Raw genomic sequence first — 16,827 nt, 5'->3', positions numbered from 1 at the left:
AGAGAGATCTGATCTGCCCCGTCACCAAATTTATGATCTGATAAGATTACTTGGAAGATGAAGAAAGAAAAGGGGTAAATTGCTCTGGAAATTACCTCCAATTCCTGTCCTCTGGCAAAACTAACAAAATGGATACCCAACTCATGTTTATTATGATATTGGCTTGGAAGCACTGAGTGTCTACAAAACATAGCCTGACCACCAACTGCCCTGACTTCACAGATCTCACAGTGCCATACAGAGAATAATGCCTTTGACTTTCTATCCAGCTTCTCAGGATGCCATCAAAACAAAGCTCTGTAGGGTGGGGACCATTTCTGGATCTATCCCAGTGCCTGGCATGCAGTTACAAATAAATATTTGTTGATTAAACCAAATAAATAAATATTTGATGAATAAACCAAAATAATTTGTGAGCTTGCTTTAAGTAACTAAATCTCCAGTTATAAATTCCCTGAGCTGTGGAGCTTCACTCTGAAACTGCCAACATCTTTACACATTTAACAACTATTAGTCAGCCATTGGACTCCAGTATAATTTATAAGCAGTGATTCTCTGTGATACTCTTATTTTAAAAGTCTCAGCTTTGGCACTAATAGTCATACTGTACATTGTCATTAATGCCTGATCAGCTAACCACATCTTGACTTACTCTTGTCAGACAGTATCTGGCTTGCTGAGATTTCCTTTTGATTAAACAAGAAATTATAACCATGTGCTTAAAACTGAGTATTTGATCTCTTTGGTGAAAGAACTCACATAGCATTTATCATGGTACCTGGAACATATTTAAATGCTAAATATGTATTTGAGAATCAATAAATAAACTTAAAAGTTATATAAAATAGCTATTAATTTACAGTATTGTCAATTGACAACTGATAATTTATAATCATATTTTGTAAAAATAATCATATTGGTTTCTAGCTGAAGATTTAATGCTATAAAAATAAATAAATAAAAATTCCCAGACAAACCCTAGAGAAGATAGTACAGACTGTCAAAACCAATTTTACCCTGTGAGGGTAGGAAGGGGGGGATTGCCTTCTCTACTTAATTTATATTTGTATCAATTTTCTATAATGAGCATGTATTGCTTTTATAATGAAAAATATTTAGAATTCATTCTATACATTTTTAGATCTTAGGAAGTATGAAGTGTGTCCTCTAAAAAGAAAATTCAAATAGCAAAATTAGAGACCTCGATTCAATTCACATAATGGAAATCTCCTGTCTACCTCACACTGACTTGTTTATAGTTTGCTGTACGGAACATGCTGCTTCTTTCTTCCAAGTCTCTCTCTGATCCTCTGCCTCCCACATATGCTCATAAGACTTTTCTGTTTCCTTTACCTCAGTGCAACTAAAGTAGACATCCATCCATAAATCCATGGGTGGTCCTTACTATTGTGCTTTACTCCTTTCTTCATTCCTTAACTAGACCATGAGCTTCTTGAAGACAAGGACAGCTTTGCCAAACTTTGTATCTCTAGGGCCTAGCATAGTGCCTGGCACATAGCCGCACTCCCATCAAATGGTTGTTATTAAGTTGAATGCATCCAAATCACCTTGAAAACATATTTTCTTTAATACAAAGCACTCAAGGAAAAAAAGAACTACACCCAACATTCGAACATGATTTTTAAAAAATTAGATGCTATCTGGATATAAGAATTCCCCTCAACAGCAATTTACTCTAGTACCTAGTCTGTCTTTGCCAAACTGGGCATGGGCAGCTGGCATGAAAATGTTCAGCTTCTGGACGAACAGCTAGGAGATTTCCTAGCATCAACAGCTGCTGCTTCAGCCACGCCCAGCTTAGCCTCATACATCAACTTCAGCACATGCTTCTCTTTTAGAGAAACATATGTTAAACAAATAAACCAATTAACCAAATTAAAAAAAACCAAAACACCCAAATCCAAACCTACAGCCACACAAATAAGGCCTGGATTCCTGAATAAATTAAAACAGAGCTCCTCAAAGCCTGGCAATGAAAGGAGATTATCTGTACATGGGTGGGAGGGTGGAGTGCCTGATAAGATGATCCCCTGAGAATCACCTTTCTCTTAAGTATCTCCCTTTAATTGCTGCCCTGGTTGAAGGGAGACTACTCTCTCAGTTAATATTATAACCCAGTGTGAACCAGATATCTGGCACAAGCAATCCCCAGTAGCTCACAAGTGACCAAGCTGGAAAACATGCTTGGAGAGCATACACAGCCCATTCCTTCTGCCAGCTCCTCTGTCCTCACCTCCTCACCGGCCACAGTGACCCTGGTGCAGCTTGTATGAGGGTCTGGGGCTGGGAAAGGTGGCCCATTTCACCTTTTTTTGGCCAAGGATTCACCAGGTCATTTAATGATCAACTTCTATATCCAGAATCTAGGGACCTCAGGATTGGACAAACTACTGATATTTATTTTTTTTAAAGTTCATTTCAAAACTCTTTCATACTTATGTAACCAGTTGCAAATATAATACAAAGTTCTCATATACCCTTCACCTAGATTCCCCAAATAGCAACACCTTACATAATCACATCACAATGATCAGTATCAGGAAATTAATATGATATTAATTTTATCTAATCTATTTTATCTTATTCAAAGCTCATCAATTGCCCAATTAATGTTCTTTTTCTGGGCCAGGATCACACATTGCATTTAGCTTTCATGTTTTTTCAGTTTCTTTTAATTTAGAGTGTGTGTGTGTTACATGTTGTTGAATCAACTCCAACTCCTGGCAATGCTATGAATGAGTGTGTCCACAATGTGCTCAGCTCCTGTAGACTCATGCCTATGGCTTCTTTTATGCGGTCAACCTATCTTCCTCTTTCCTGCTGTCTTCTATTTTTTTCCAGCATTATTGTCTATTCCAAAGAACCCTGCCTTCTCATGATGTGCCCGAAGTAGGACAGCTTCAGTTTTGTCATTTCTGCCTCCAGCAAGGTTTCAGGATTAATTTGCTGTAGGACCCACTTGTTCATCTCTCTGGTGGCCCAGGGTATTTGCAGAGCTTTCCTCCAACACCGTATTTGAATAAGTCAATTCTTTTCCTATCAGCCTTCTTCACTGTCCAACTTTTGCATCCATGCATAGTAATTGGGAATTTCAATCTTTCTTTGTCTTTCATAAGCTTGAAGAATACTGGTCAATTATTTTGTAAAATGGCCCTCATTTGGGGTTGTCTGAAATATTCTCAGTTTATGCACTTTTGGCAAATGATGCCATGTCCTTGTCAGGGCATCATATCAAGAAGCACCCAATGTTGCTGAGTCTCATTACTGGTGACATTAACATTGATCACTTGCGCCCAGCCGGTGTGGCTCAGCGGTTGAGAGTAGACCTAGGATCTAGGCAATCAGGGTTTGATTCCCAGTCAGGGCACATGCCCAGGTTTTGGGCTTGATCCCCAGTAGGGGGCGTGCAGGAGGCGGCCGATCAATGACTCTCATCACTGATGTTTCTATATCTCTCTCGGTCTCCCTTCCTCTCTCTGAAATCAATAAAGATAAATTAAAACAAAAACAAAAACACTGATCACTTAAAGTGATTTCTCTACTTTAAAGTTACTAATTTTTCTTTAGTAATGAATAACTATGTTGTAGGGAAATACTTTAAGACTATGCCAATATCCTGTTTATCATTATAGTTTTCATCTAACACTTACTTATTAATTTTAGAATCCAGCGATGATTCTGTGATGTATGACAAATTAATTAGAATACCATTGTAAGGAATAGTTTTTTTCTTCTATCAACATGGACTCCTGGATTTTTATTTTATTCTATAGGCTATTATGCATTACTGTCAATACTTTTTTTTTTTCTGTCAAAATTTTCAGATTTTCAGGGAGACCTTTCAATTTGGATGCTGCGTTCTTTGTCGTGTCTTCATTTTATTTAAAATCTTTAGCACTTTCTTTGGAAAGAATCTTAGTGATCAACTAATTTATCTTTAAGTTGCCTCAAAACGCTCCTGCAAGTAGCCATTGAGCGCATGTCCAACAAAATGTGGCATTAGAGAACATGCAGATCCAGCTCAGAATTCTGCGGCCAGTTCTGACGGCCAAGTGTACGCATCAGTCTTAACTATGTTTCCTCAACCTTCCTAGCTATGCGCAGCGTGTATCTGCAGGTTAGAGACTCAGCTACTCCTGAACAAAAATCTAACCTTATGCATTGAGTCATAATTAAATAACTCATCTAGAAGCATAATGAGATTACCCAAATATAACCTTGGGATTCCAGATTGCCAAAATTGCAGCTCATGTCTTCCTTTCCCTCTTAGCACCACCCCCACACCCAGAGGCCTAAGACTGAACCTCCATCTCGCTGACTACTGTTAACTTCTGTTCAGTCCCTTTTGAAGAGTGAAGTCTGCATCTGCCCCTGATGACAAAGCACCATGGTTTCCAGTCTTGCTTTCGTTAGTCCTATTTCTTTCTGAGGCTAGAGCCTTACTGTAAATGTCACTATATATGTGGTTTCAAGTTCCTGTTCAAGTACCAGTCGTATCAGCAGTACCCTGGGAGCATGTTCAAAAATACTTACTTCTGGGTTCCACTTGCCAGCTACTGGGAAATATTACTAAGCTTCAGATTCTTTACCCATATGATAAAGACTTATCCTGCTTATTTGCAGGACTGTCAGGAAGATTAAAAGAAACTATGTATGTGAAGTGCTTAGCATTTTGCCTAACCCAATCTGACTGGCAAATATCATCAGCTGATAGTATTACGATCAATATTATTATTCTGTTGTTAGTCAGGTAACCATTAAAAAAGCACCAGGCATTCTACTTTCTCCTGAATGAGTCAAAAGTAGATGTCTTCAGGTGTGGCATTACCCATCACCATTACATTTCCTGTTCAATAGGTGGCAGCAGAGGCTCTGGTGGTCAAGTAAGAAATATCATGGAATGGGCCCGGCCGGGCGTGGCTCAGCGGTTGAGCATCGACCTGGGATCCAGGCGATCAGGGTTCGATTCCCGGTCAGGGCACATGCCCGGGTTGCGGGCTCAATCAATGACTTTCTCATCATTGATGTTTCTGTCTTTCTCTCTCCCTCTCCTTTCCTCTCTCTGAAATCAATAAAGATATATTTAAAAAAAAAAAAGAAATATCATGGAATGGAACTCAGGAAAAATTATGTTGTGCATCAAGATTTGTTATCTTTCTGCTATGCTTCCAACCCAATCATCCATGTAGAAAAGTCCTGGGTTGGAACCAAAGAGTGAACCTTCTACTCTGCGATCTGCCATTTTTTAGCCTCTCTGGGCCTCCATCTCTTTATCTGTCAAATGAGGGTTTGCTATTAGACCATTTCCAGAATTGATTCCATATCTAGGCTTTATGCATCTATAATTTACTCTTAGCATTGTCTGCAGATGATACTAATTTATCATTCCAAGCTGACTTCTCTCCTTGTAAAAGTCACATTCTTCTGTGCCAGGAAGGCTGCCAGCACTGAACGAGAGTGAACAAATGAAGAGCAAGCTGTGTTCACTTCCCGTTGCACTTGCACCTTCCCCACGAGGGGTGACCAGATACTGGCTACGTTTTTCACTGCTATTTAACTCACACATCTGCTCCACTGCCACATATTCTTCATTTAGCACTGGCATGCCTCCCAAAAGGTCAAACTTTATTCGTGATCATTATACCTAAATGTTAGGACTTTGATACCTGTTATCTTAATGGAACTTTACAAGAGCAAATTACTTCTGGGATCCTGTTTCCCTTCCTGCTCACCTCCAGTTCATCTCAACAGATTTAAACACCTGTTGTTCCCGTCACACCATCCTTTTCATTGGGTCTCCCTTTGTAGTATTAATATTTACCTTGTAACAGTATCAAAAACTAAGTTTTATTGAATGCTTACCAGGCACTATTCTAAATGCTTTACTCATGACATCTCATTCAACTCTCACAATAATACTATGAACAGATGAGAGATGCAAGCACCTCGTGGTTATTATTTGCTGATATCTCGCATCTTTTCCTACGAGCCATTCTTTCTACACACATTCCAAAGTTAGTTTCCTGATTGTATCCCAAGCTAATAACCAAGTTTCACTTTGCCAGACTTAAACAAAACTTAATTTCCACTGCCCCACCCTTTAGAATATTTCTCCTATACTTCCCATTTCATTTAAAATGAGATTTATCATCTTTGCTTTTGTAAAACTTCATGTATTAGTTTAATAATTTTAATTTCAGAGTCAATCATTCAGGTAGGGAAGTCTTAGTCTAGAAACAAGAGTTAACCTTTTACTCTGAGATCTGAGATATTCTCTATTATTATATTATATTTTGTATACTGTCTTATTCGTTTTTAATTTTTTTCAGATTCCATGTATGCACATTATAGAAACCTTAGACAAGACAGAAAGCAAAGAGAAGAGAGTAAAATGTAAATTCCACTATTTAAAGTAATCACAATGAATATTTTGGCATAAACCCTTAATTTTTCCATATAGTTATATAATTGAGATGATAAAGTATAAAAATGGTTTTGGTAATAATAGGTAGAAATAATAATTTTTTCCGGTGCTTTACTTATCAGTATATAATTAGCTCTAATAGTTCTTCTGTAGATAAGCTTTCTGAAAAATAACATTTTTATTGACCATTTTTCTCTGCCTACTCCACTTACCATAATTCTCTACTCCCACTGAATACAGAAAAACCTATTTAACAGGAATTAAATCATTATTATTTTGAAGCTCTAAATAGTTAAGAAACACCTTAAGAGTATTATTTTAGAACTTTAAAATATTTATCATTTAAAGAAAGACAATCACTTGCCTTCATCTCCATCGTCCCCAAATGGGTAGAAGAGAGCAACGGCTAGATTGATGAACACAGCCAAGTTGAAGGAAATGCTCCCCCAGAGAGAGATGTGCCTCGAGAACCAGAACAGCGCAGGGTTATCTAGTAAGGAAGACGTGCAAAGGGGCAGAACAGAAAAATAAATTTTGGTTTCAACACATCAGGCCCTACTGAAATAACATTTGACTAAATGCATCTTTGTAAACTAGTGGGAAGCATATTTAAACACCTAATATGCCTTATTTCAGAAACTTTATAATCAATACCATAAAGGAGTTTTCTGATTCCTTGTTTATCCTTTAGCCAACTCACACCTAATCCACTGTAGAAGGGTGTGTAATTTTGCAATTGCTAAAGGTGGACAGGAAAAGTGATTCTGTAAAAATTCTCTCTGATACATCCCTAGGGTAGATTAGAGGAAAGACAGTTTAGCAGCTGCCTGAGCCTGAGCCTTCCTTAATGGAATAGTATACACTGCTATGTAACTGAGTAAAATTGATACATTTGTCCCACTCCAATGCCTTAAAGTCAAATAAAAAACCCCCAAACCCAGGCACAGATATTTCTCTGATGAAAATTCCTATGACATAGTTACCTGAAACTCTGAAACTTAACAGCATGGCACAGTACCACTTCCTGGAACTAGTGATTTATAATATTATCTAAGTTTTAAACATTCATGCTTCTGAAGAACTTGCTGGGTTTGTAACAGCAGAAGAAAGTGAAAGATACAATGAGAACCACCCACAAATGACAAAGGGATTTGCCATCAGAAAGGAAATAGCAAATGCATCTAATGCATACAATTTACATTAACCAAAAATCAGTTCTTTCTACCACTCTGAAGAAGCTGAACAGACACGTAATGCTTACAAGCTTGACCACGTGACTTCTTCAGGTCTTATCCATTCTCTAGCTTAACATGGAATTAATTGGGGGGGGGAGCACATCAATTTTCAATAAAAACTATAAACTTTTCAAATTATTTTCTGTAAATTCCAGTCCCTGCTGTCTGTTGCTTACTTATAAGCTATACCACCCTTTAAGACATAGCGCCTTCTTCTCTTGTAATGGAGCATTTTGACACTGGAATGGGCTATGATTAACCAGGGCATTAAGCTGACTAATGTATCATAAATAGTAAACAACAGCATCTCCATCATTCCTGAATTAGGAGTCCTCATTTTAAAAAGTAGAATATTAAGATAAAATTAGAAGATGTTGATGCAGACATTGGTAATGGATCCATTAAATGAATTAGGTTCTGTCTATAACCTCACAATGAAGTACTTCCAATTTTTAAAAGTAAAATGTACATTAGAAGTTATTTTAAGATTTTTTTTTAATAAATGACAAAGTATTTATCCAAAAAAGCACAGACTCCACAAACATTAGTTCATTATTCAATTTACCTTTTGGCAAGGATACAAATGTATGTTTGTCAAATGTTCCAAATAAAAATGTCAAGTATTCATGTGTATTCTGGACAGCCAAAATTTTCTCTGAATCCCATAAGACTCTACATGGTAAAATGCTATGTGAGAGGAATTTCTTTATTTTTTCAAATATTCTGCTAGGAAATCTGACAATGCGTGCCATCACCTTATCTTCAAAAACGGTGTGTCTCAGGCTCCACTCAAATTCAAAAACCACAATCATTAAAATTCCTACAGAACCAGAATGATGAAGCAATGTTGAATGGGGATATTGAGAACATACATGCCTGCTCATCTGGAAAACTTCCCCAAAACAGAAAAGACCTAATCAAGAGTTTCCTATCAATTTTTGTTAAAAGCTCATGATAATTATTTATCTGGGAAAATGCAATTTTATTTTAATTTTTCAATATTTTTAATTTTAAAATTGAGTATTTCCAAATAGACTGGAGGCCCTGAGAAACAGATCGTGGGAATTATATTCTGCTCATTTTTAACTTTCAAATTAGAAATGTCCACAAGATTTTTAGTTTGATTTGGCGATGCACAGATATGGGGAAAGAAAGAACGACTGACTTCAGAAAGACATGAAACAACCGGCTCCATCATATGATCCTAAGACAAGAAAGGACGAGCGAGCTGGTGCCAGCGTCTCTCCACCCCATTCACTGGGTGTTAAGACCAGTTAGGGCCTATTCGGGGACTTCAAACCTGCAGCTGTTCAACAGTTGAAACATACAACTGCAACCTTGTCTTTCATAATATTTATAAAACTATAGGATCAGCACTAGAGGACGATCTAATAAGTCAGAGGTTTCTGTTTTCATTAAGCCGCAGGTGTCTCAGCTCCAGCGGGAGACTGAGCTTACACTCTTAAGCCTATAAGTGATTTCAGCAATATCAGATGGCAAGAAATGAAACACCAATTTAAATAGTGTCATGTGTCCCAAAGTACCAATTTATCTACCATCACGCCCGAACTCACCATTTTAGTTTATTGTACTTACTCCTGATTTTCTTCTGCCACTTCATTTCATTGTAGAGGTCTTCTGTTTGCTGGAAAAAGTCATTCACTTTACTTCCCTGCTCGTCCCTCTCAGTTGTATTGAACACACGGCACTTGGACTCTCGAGTAAGGTATTCACATATATTGGGAACAGGAAAAACTATTTGCTCCATAGTCCTGTCATGCCGAACAATCTGAAAACATTAATTAACATGTGCTTTATTTATTTTTATTTTTTAATCTTTACTGTTGAGAGTATTATAGATGTCCCCCCCTTCCCCCCCACTTCTCCCCTCCACCCAGATCCTGCCCCACCCCACCCCAGGCCTTCACCACCCTACTGTCTGTGACCATGTGTAATTAACCCAAGAACTTATATGTATTACACATGGATACATGTGCTTTTAGCCTTTAGTCATCTCAGTCTTAAGTGTATTTTTTGTTTTTAGCACAAGTTTATTAAAGACATTTTATGAATTCAGTTAATGAAGAAAATATGCCAGCTTGAAGAATCCAAGATAGTCCTTTACTGTACTATTTTACAATTTTTCTCTTTAAGGAAGAGAAATTAACTAGAGTATCATAAATATGACACTTTGTTATAAATAACAAAAGTGAAAATCTTTATTCTTTCTGGATTAACACGAACCCCATTTTTATTTTCATGTAGTACAAGAGAGGATTAAGAGGGTGTTAATTAGCAAGTGACTGGCTAGTCACCTCATGCCCAACCCTTGGCATACCTCACCTTGTTCTTAGCCTGTCCTTACTAAAGAGGGCGGAGGGGAAACAAACTGCATGCTCAACAAGATGTCAGAGAAAGGTGCTTTATAGCATTGAAATGTTTTCCTATTCATGGCAAAACATAATTTTTGTATGTATAATATTCATTCTAGCATATACCTATATGTAAATATTCATTATTTTGAACTTTCCTTATTTGGTATTTGTGACAATTTAATGTTAGATTAAAAAAAACAGGCTGAATATTTTCAGACAGTTTTACTATGTAACAAGGGTCTGTGTAAACCAAAACTCAAGGCTCATATTTATATAGTCTGCCCAACCTTCAAGAATGAATCAAGACTGGTCTAAGCCAGAAGAGTCGCCTATTTCCCTTCGCCACTGATGGTATGTTGGTGAGGACGTGACTTAGCTCTGGAAAATGAGGCATATGGAGAAATATCCTGGGGGGGGCAGATTTCGGGAAAGATTTTGTCCCCCGAAAAGACAGACAGCCTTTGAGACCAATAAAATAATAACCCAAAAAACCCAAATATTGAACACAAAAGTACTTTTTTTGCCTGGATCCTCTTTGTTCCTGCTTAGAACAAAGGGCAGTGTAAGGGCATGATGCCTGAGACATTGGCAGCCACTTTACAGCCATGAGGTGAGACATCACCAGCATAACAAAGAAGGCAAAGCAGAAAGGTGGGAAAGGCCTGCATGTGAAGACATTATTGAACCACTGAATCATTACTGAACCACTGGTATCTCCAGACTTCCCATTAAGTGGGAAAATAAAAGATTTTTATTGTTTAGACAACAATCAGCCTAGTATTCTGTTATTTGTAACTGAAGCTGTCCTAAATGATATGTTACATATGCAAACTACATTCTACAATGCTATCATGAAATAAGATGAAATTTAGTAGTGGTGAGTAAAAATTCCTGAATATAGATGTTAAAAATCAGTTTCACAAAAGAAGAATCGAACCAATTTGGTATGATAGGCAACTACGGGGGAGGGGCGGGAAGGTTTACCTGATCCAACCATGTCAAACAGCTACACAACAATCTTAGGGTGCATTTAAGAAATAGTATCTTGATTATTATAAGCCAAGTTACTCAGCCCCTTGATGATATGTCTGATTCTGGCTGTTGTCACATTTTACAAGGGGCATGGATAAACTGGAGGGATTATTGAAGGAAAGGGGAATGTGTTAACTGTCAAAAGCCAATGATAGATAATTCTTTCAATACATTTATTCAACAAATGCTTACTCAGTCCTTAGTTGAGGAGCTCTGGGGAATTCAAAGTAAAAAAACAACATAAACCCTGATCTATGAGCTTGTAGTTTAGTAATCATGACGGTTCTTCAATGTTAGAGCCAAGCTATCGTGTTGACAGGCGAGCAAATACTCTGAACAGTGCTATAAATATTAAAGTGGGCTAGTGTGCACTTTTTATCAAAAAAGTTTTTTCTAATTATTAGAGTTCCAAATTGGATCGGTTCCCTTCTGAAGTAGTGAGATCTTTATCACAGGAAGAACTGAAAGCAGGAAGAGAATTATTATAAAGCAATTCCTCCTTGGATGGGTGAGTAGACCAGGTAATCCATAAGGCCTTTCCTGTTTCCCAGGATCTCTGAGTCTATAACTTATAGACAAACTATTATTTTCAACAATATTCATTATTATAGTTATATCCCAGATATAGTTCTGGAAATACAAAGATGATCACGACCAGTCCCTGCCTCAAGCAGGGGACAAGTGACACATGAGAAGCAATAGTACATGTTAAACTAACAGAATGATCCCACTTCTGTAGCATGGTGTGATGAAATTAACGAATGTGTGAAGAAAGAAGGTGTTGGCCTCTCTGAGCAGGTCATATAAGGTGGTCTCTTTGAATGAGCATGAGAATTGGTAGATATTTACCAAATTTATGTATTTACAGCTAAATCTTTCCTCACTGCTGGGAAACCAATAGAAGTCCAACTTCAACAATATCCCCCATCTCACAGGTACTGGCTTTCCCACTCTATCTGCTATTCCTAATCTCTTCTAACCACCTAGCTTTGTACTTTGGCTTCTGGGACCTTTCTCAGAACCTTGGTGATTGGACGATCTATCTGTATCAATTTCTCCAGCTTCCTTACTTTGCCAGCCTCCCGGTGTGTAAGGACCTGATGCAGTAAGCAATGCTTTGCTGTTGGTCCAGCTCATGGTTTCCATTAGGTCAAGTTGCCCACAAAAGCTAGAGTATTATAGATGTTTATAAATATTAGCAAGGGATCCGTTTTGTGACATAAGGTCATAATGTTCATTATTCCAAAGGTCTGGCAATAGTAAACAATAAGGTACAGCGATTATACATCTTGAAAGTTAATAGTAGTGATGCTCATCCTGGGCTCTGCTGAAAACTAAAATATATCTGCCAAAGAGAATGAATGTTTGAATGTAAATTACTAATGACAAGCGTCAACCACTCTACCACTTCTGCCTAATTAGCCCTGTCAACTAGTGTCAAAGTGACACCATAGCTGGTAAATGGCAGCCAGATGGGTCTCACAACACATAATGATAAGTCTGTGTTGACCCATGCCTCCTGACCTGCCACCGGCCGTTCAAGAATGTCTCATTTATGAGGGTGGGGGACAAATGTTGCATAGTGAACATGGAAACTGCCAAACCATTCCAAGTTTATGCTATTGATATGAAAATTTTATTAGTGCCTTCTGGGTTCTTACACTTTTGAATACTTTCTTACACAGAGATCTCTATTTTAATAAGCCTTCTAGAGTTTTTAAAAAGAAATATTTTTTAAAAAAATGTCTTTATTGATTTCAGAGAGAGGAAAAGAAAGGGAGAGATAGAAACATCAATAATGAGAGAGTCACTGATCGGCTGCCTCCTGTATGCCCCCCACTGGGGATCGAGCCCACAACCCGGGCATGTGCCCTGACAGGGAATCAAACCTTGACAGGTTGATGCTCAACCGCTGAGCCACGCTGGCCGGGCAAGAAACCTTTTCTTAACTTCTATTATAATATTCTTTTCTCTAAAACATCACTGCTCTGCAATGATTGCCTCCATGACAAAAAAAAACCAAAAAAACAGAACAAAAATTACCTTATTAATTAACCTTATTAATTACCAAAGAAAACTTAAATATAGTACTGGTCAAAAAATAAAGACCACTTTGAAAAATGTGCACCTCAAATTTTTATATATTGCTCTTCACATCTCACCTTTTAGTATATACTTTTACAGTTTATATCATTTTTGCTTTGTTGTTCTGGGAAATAATTATGAAAAAGGTCTGAAACAGAAAGTAAATATATCTTTTCACAGTTGGCCCCTTTCAAGAAAGAATAGTTACCTCAATCTGTGCGGTGTGGTTGGCATAATACTTTAAGGCTTCATCTCCATCATCTGGATCTGATCCCGGTTTGAGCATCTGCTGTAATAATTTGTTGTGACGGGCCAACTAGAGAGAAAAAGAGTGGAAAAAATGCTTTAGATCTCTTCCCTCCCTTTCCTGGAGACAAACTTTGAAATTACTTTGTCCATTTGTACACATAGCCTCACAGTTCTGGGGTTCATGGAAATTAATTACATTCCAGGAAAGCATATCTACTCAAAAGACATAAAAAATGAAATCACAAGGATCAGCTATTATTACATCAACCTTATACTTTTATTTGAAAATATATATGTTCTTAGCATGAAAAAACAATGTCTTGTCCAGAGCAGGTGCTCAATTGGTATTTGTTGATTAAATTTATATCTTCCATAAATGCATAATTGTGCCAGGAAAAAGGAAATCCCAGTAATATATAATTGATATTTCCTATAATAAATTTAAACTACATGCACATGTAAAACAACTTGGTCAACAGTGTGATAGTCTAGTGCATATGGTACCAATATAAATGTCGGCTTCTTACAAACACATAAATAGGTATCTGTACCTCAGAAGAGTTTCTCTTATGGCATCTAATCAAGTTTGTACTAAACTCCTCTGCTTCTGCATATTCATACATCAAAACTGGCACTTTATGGGTACATATTCCAGTTTTATTATAATTGAAACTGGACATTTAAAAAACAAAATTGTCACCATAAATTATAAACCACTGTTACTAGAAGTAATCTTTCTCATTTGAATGTCTATGACATTTGTTGGCTAATTCTCTCACTCTGTAGATAACTAATACATATTGTCTTCACTGTCAATTTTATGGCTATCTTAAACAACTCCTGAAACCTCGAAATGTCTTTAACCTTTTAGATATTCTATTTACACTCCAAGTTCCCCAAGGGCTTCTAGTAACAAAGAATCTTCATATTATTCTTTTATTCATAACACAGTTCCTGTCTCTTACTCTGTGCCAAGCACCATCCTAAACTCTATGTACATGATTTCATTTGACCCTACTAAGAAATTCTGGGCAGGCACTCTCCTTTTTTTTAAATCCTCACCTGAGGATATATTTTTATTGATTTTAGAAAGAGAAAAAGGGAGAGAGAGAAACATCAAAGTGAGGGAAGATACATCGATTGGTTATCTCCCATATGTGCCCCTACCGGAGATCGAACCCACAACCTAGGTATGTGCCCTGACCAGGAATTGAACCCACAACCTTTTGGTCTATGGGATGATGCCCCAACCAACTGACCACATAACCAGGGCTGTGTAGGCACTCTTATTATTCCCATTTTACAGATGGGGAAACTAAGGCATAGAGCATTTGAGGGACCTGCCTGTGATAGCATAGCTAGAAAATAATAGCTCCAGTACTGAACTCAAGCAGTATAGTTCCAGAGTCAGTATTTTATCAATATTATAGACTAATAAATAAGTCTTTGTACTATTAGTGGAATGTTAATTCAAACTGTGATTATAAAGAATGGAAACAAATTTTAAACAATAATCCAGAACCTATAAAACCAAGTAAACATTATCTTTGTAAGAGATAATCTGGTAAATTAAATATTCATTCCATTAATGTTGCTCTAGAGCAAATCATTTTTGAAACTATTATTTTACAATTGACTTTTAGGAATATTTATAAGTCAAGAGTTCTGTGCAGAGAACAGGGCTGGGTCACCAGTGCTTGGCTGATATTTAACATCATGAGCCTTAATGAGATCACCTGAAAGTGAGCTCAGAGAAAAGAGAACCAATGATCTCCAATACACGTCAGGAAGATGAGAGGCATCCTCAAAGGAGACTGAGAAAGTTGGGTGAAGTAGAAACAAAATGAGTGAAATCAGGTGTCCTGGCAACCAGACAAAGAAAGAACTTCAGGATAGAGGGAGTGACCACCGGTGTCAGATGCTGCTGACAGCCAACTCAAATGAGGACTGAGAAGTGGGCACTGGCTTTAGCAGCTCGGAAGTCACTGATAACCTTGACAGCAGCAGTTTCCAGGAGTGATGGACACCTAAGCCTATGTAGTAAGTTTAAATAAGAATGGGAGGAGAGGAAGTAAAAATCAATGAGAACAGGCAACTCTTGAAAAGCATTGCTGGGGAGCAAGAAATAGGTGGTAGTTAGAGAAATGCGTAAGGCATAAGGGAGGGCTTTTTTAAAGATGAGTATTATAATACCATGTTTGTTTGATTTTTAGGAAAGATGAGCCATTTGCTAGAGCAACATTTTGACGAGGTAAGTACGGAATGATCTATAAACGGAAGGGTTTGCCTTAGATAGAAACACTTCACCCAGGGAGGGCCAGTAACATGTCTGTGAAGCCAGTGATTGAGGCTAGTGAGCATGTCTGTGTGTTTTTCTCCAGGGAGGTTCAGCTGTCTGGTTCCTCCCATGCAAGGAATGTAAATGGGCCCATGGAATCTAAGCTGAATGAGGAAGGAAATGAAGCCACGAGGGACAATGAAAAAGTAGCAGGATCAATGAATTACAGCTTCTAACGTCATTCAAAAAATGTATTGGAGTTGAGGAGCTAAAAGAATGAGAAGAAGTGCTCCTTAGGAAGGGTTAGGGAGAGTGACACACTTGAAATGGAGCTTACTGACAAAGTGTAGGGAGCAATGACTGATTAGTGATAACCCGGCGTTAGGTGTGCCCATCCGTCTACCATCAAATCACTTCTCACATTTCCACCACTACCCTGGTCAGAGCCACTGGAAACTGCAGCAGCCCTTTCACCGGCCTCCCTCCTCCACCCTTGCCTCTAGTGTCTAGACTTAGCACAGGAGCCAGTTATCCCTCTGATCAGATTCTGCCTCTTCTGCTCAAAACCCTCTGACAGTCACCATCTCATTTAGAGTGAGAGCCAAGTCTTCACCAGGACCAACAAGGGCTACAGAATCTGGCCCCGCTGCCTTGATGAACTAACTCCCCACAGTCCCAGCCACACTGGGCTCCTGACCAGTCCCTTCAACCTGAGAAGCATGTTTCCATCTCAAGAATTCTGGAGCTGTATTTTGTTTACTGTTCCCTGTTGTGTACCTTTTTATACGGCTAAAGAAAGAAAACAACCCCAGGATCTAAAGAAGCAATAGCATCATTTACTATTTACTCTTAAGTGCTTTGGAAACCAATGGTGAAGACACTCGGTAAGTTTCTGGACTGGTATAGCACATCTGTGGAGAGCCATCACAGTAAAAATCTAATTTAAATCCTACTTAAAAACTGAAAGACTGCTAATGAAGATATTCGAGGATGGCCATCTATGATATCCGACTTTACCTGACACAGACCCTCACAACGGTACTTGAAATTAGCTGATGTCACTACACAACATGGTCTGAAAAACCAACCAAAAATCAATATTAGCAATAACGAGCGTGTGAACAGGGG

At 37.9% G+C, this 16,827-nt stretch overlaps 1 protein-coding gene across 1 annotated transcript in view; it reads right to left on the bottom strand.

The window, feature by feature from the left end:
- Window positions 1-16,827, bottom strand: part of ITPR2 (inositol 1,4,5-trisphosphate receptor type 2) — a 404,038-nt gene that overhangs the window by 73,396 nt on the left and 313,815 nt on the right. The window contains exons 46-48 of the mRNA XM_087814750.1: window positions 13,381-13,488; window positions 9,277-9,469; window positions 6,810-6,935 (exon numbers count right to left, since the gene is read on the bottom strand). Of these exons, the coding sequence (XP_087670876.1) occupies window positions 6,810-6,935; window positions 9,277-9,469; window positions 13,381-13,488 (427 nt within the window). The remainder of the gene's footprint in view (window positions 1-6,809; window positions 6,936-9,276; window positions 9,470-13,380; window positions 13,489-16,827) is intronic.

The sequence above is a fragment of the Miniopterus natalensis genome, chromosome 2 (genome assembly GCF_054644295.1).
Source record: "Miniopterus natalensis isolate mMinNat1 chromosome 2, mMinNat1.hap1, whole genome shotgun sequence".
Taxonomy (NCBI): Eukaryota; Metazoa; Chordata; class Mammalia; order Chiroptera; family Miniopteridae; genus Miniopterus; species Miniopterus natalensis.
Note: the sequence above shows the minus strand (reverse complement) of the source record. Positions and strands in the feature narration are given on the sequence as shown.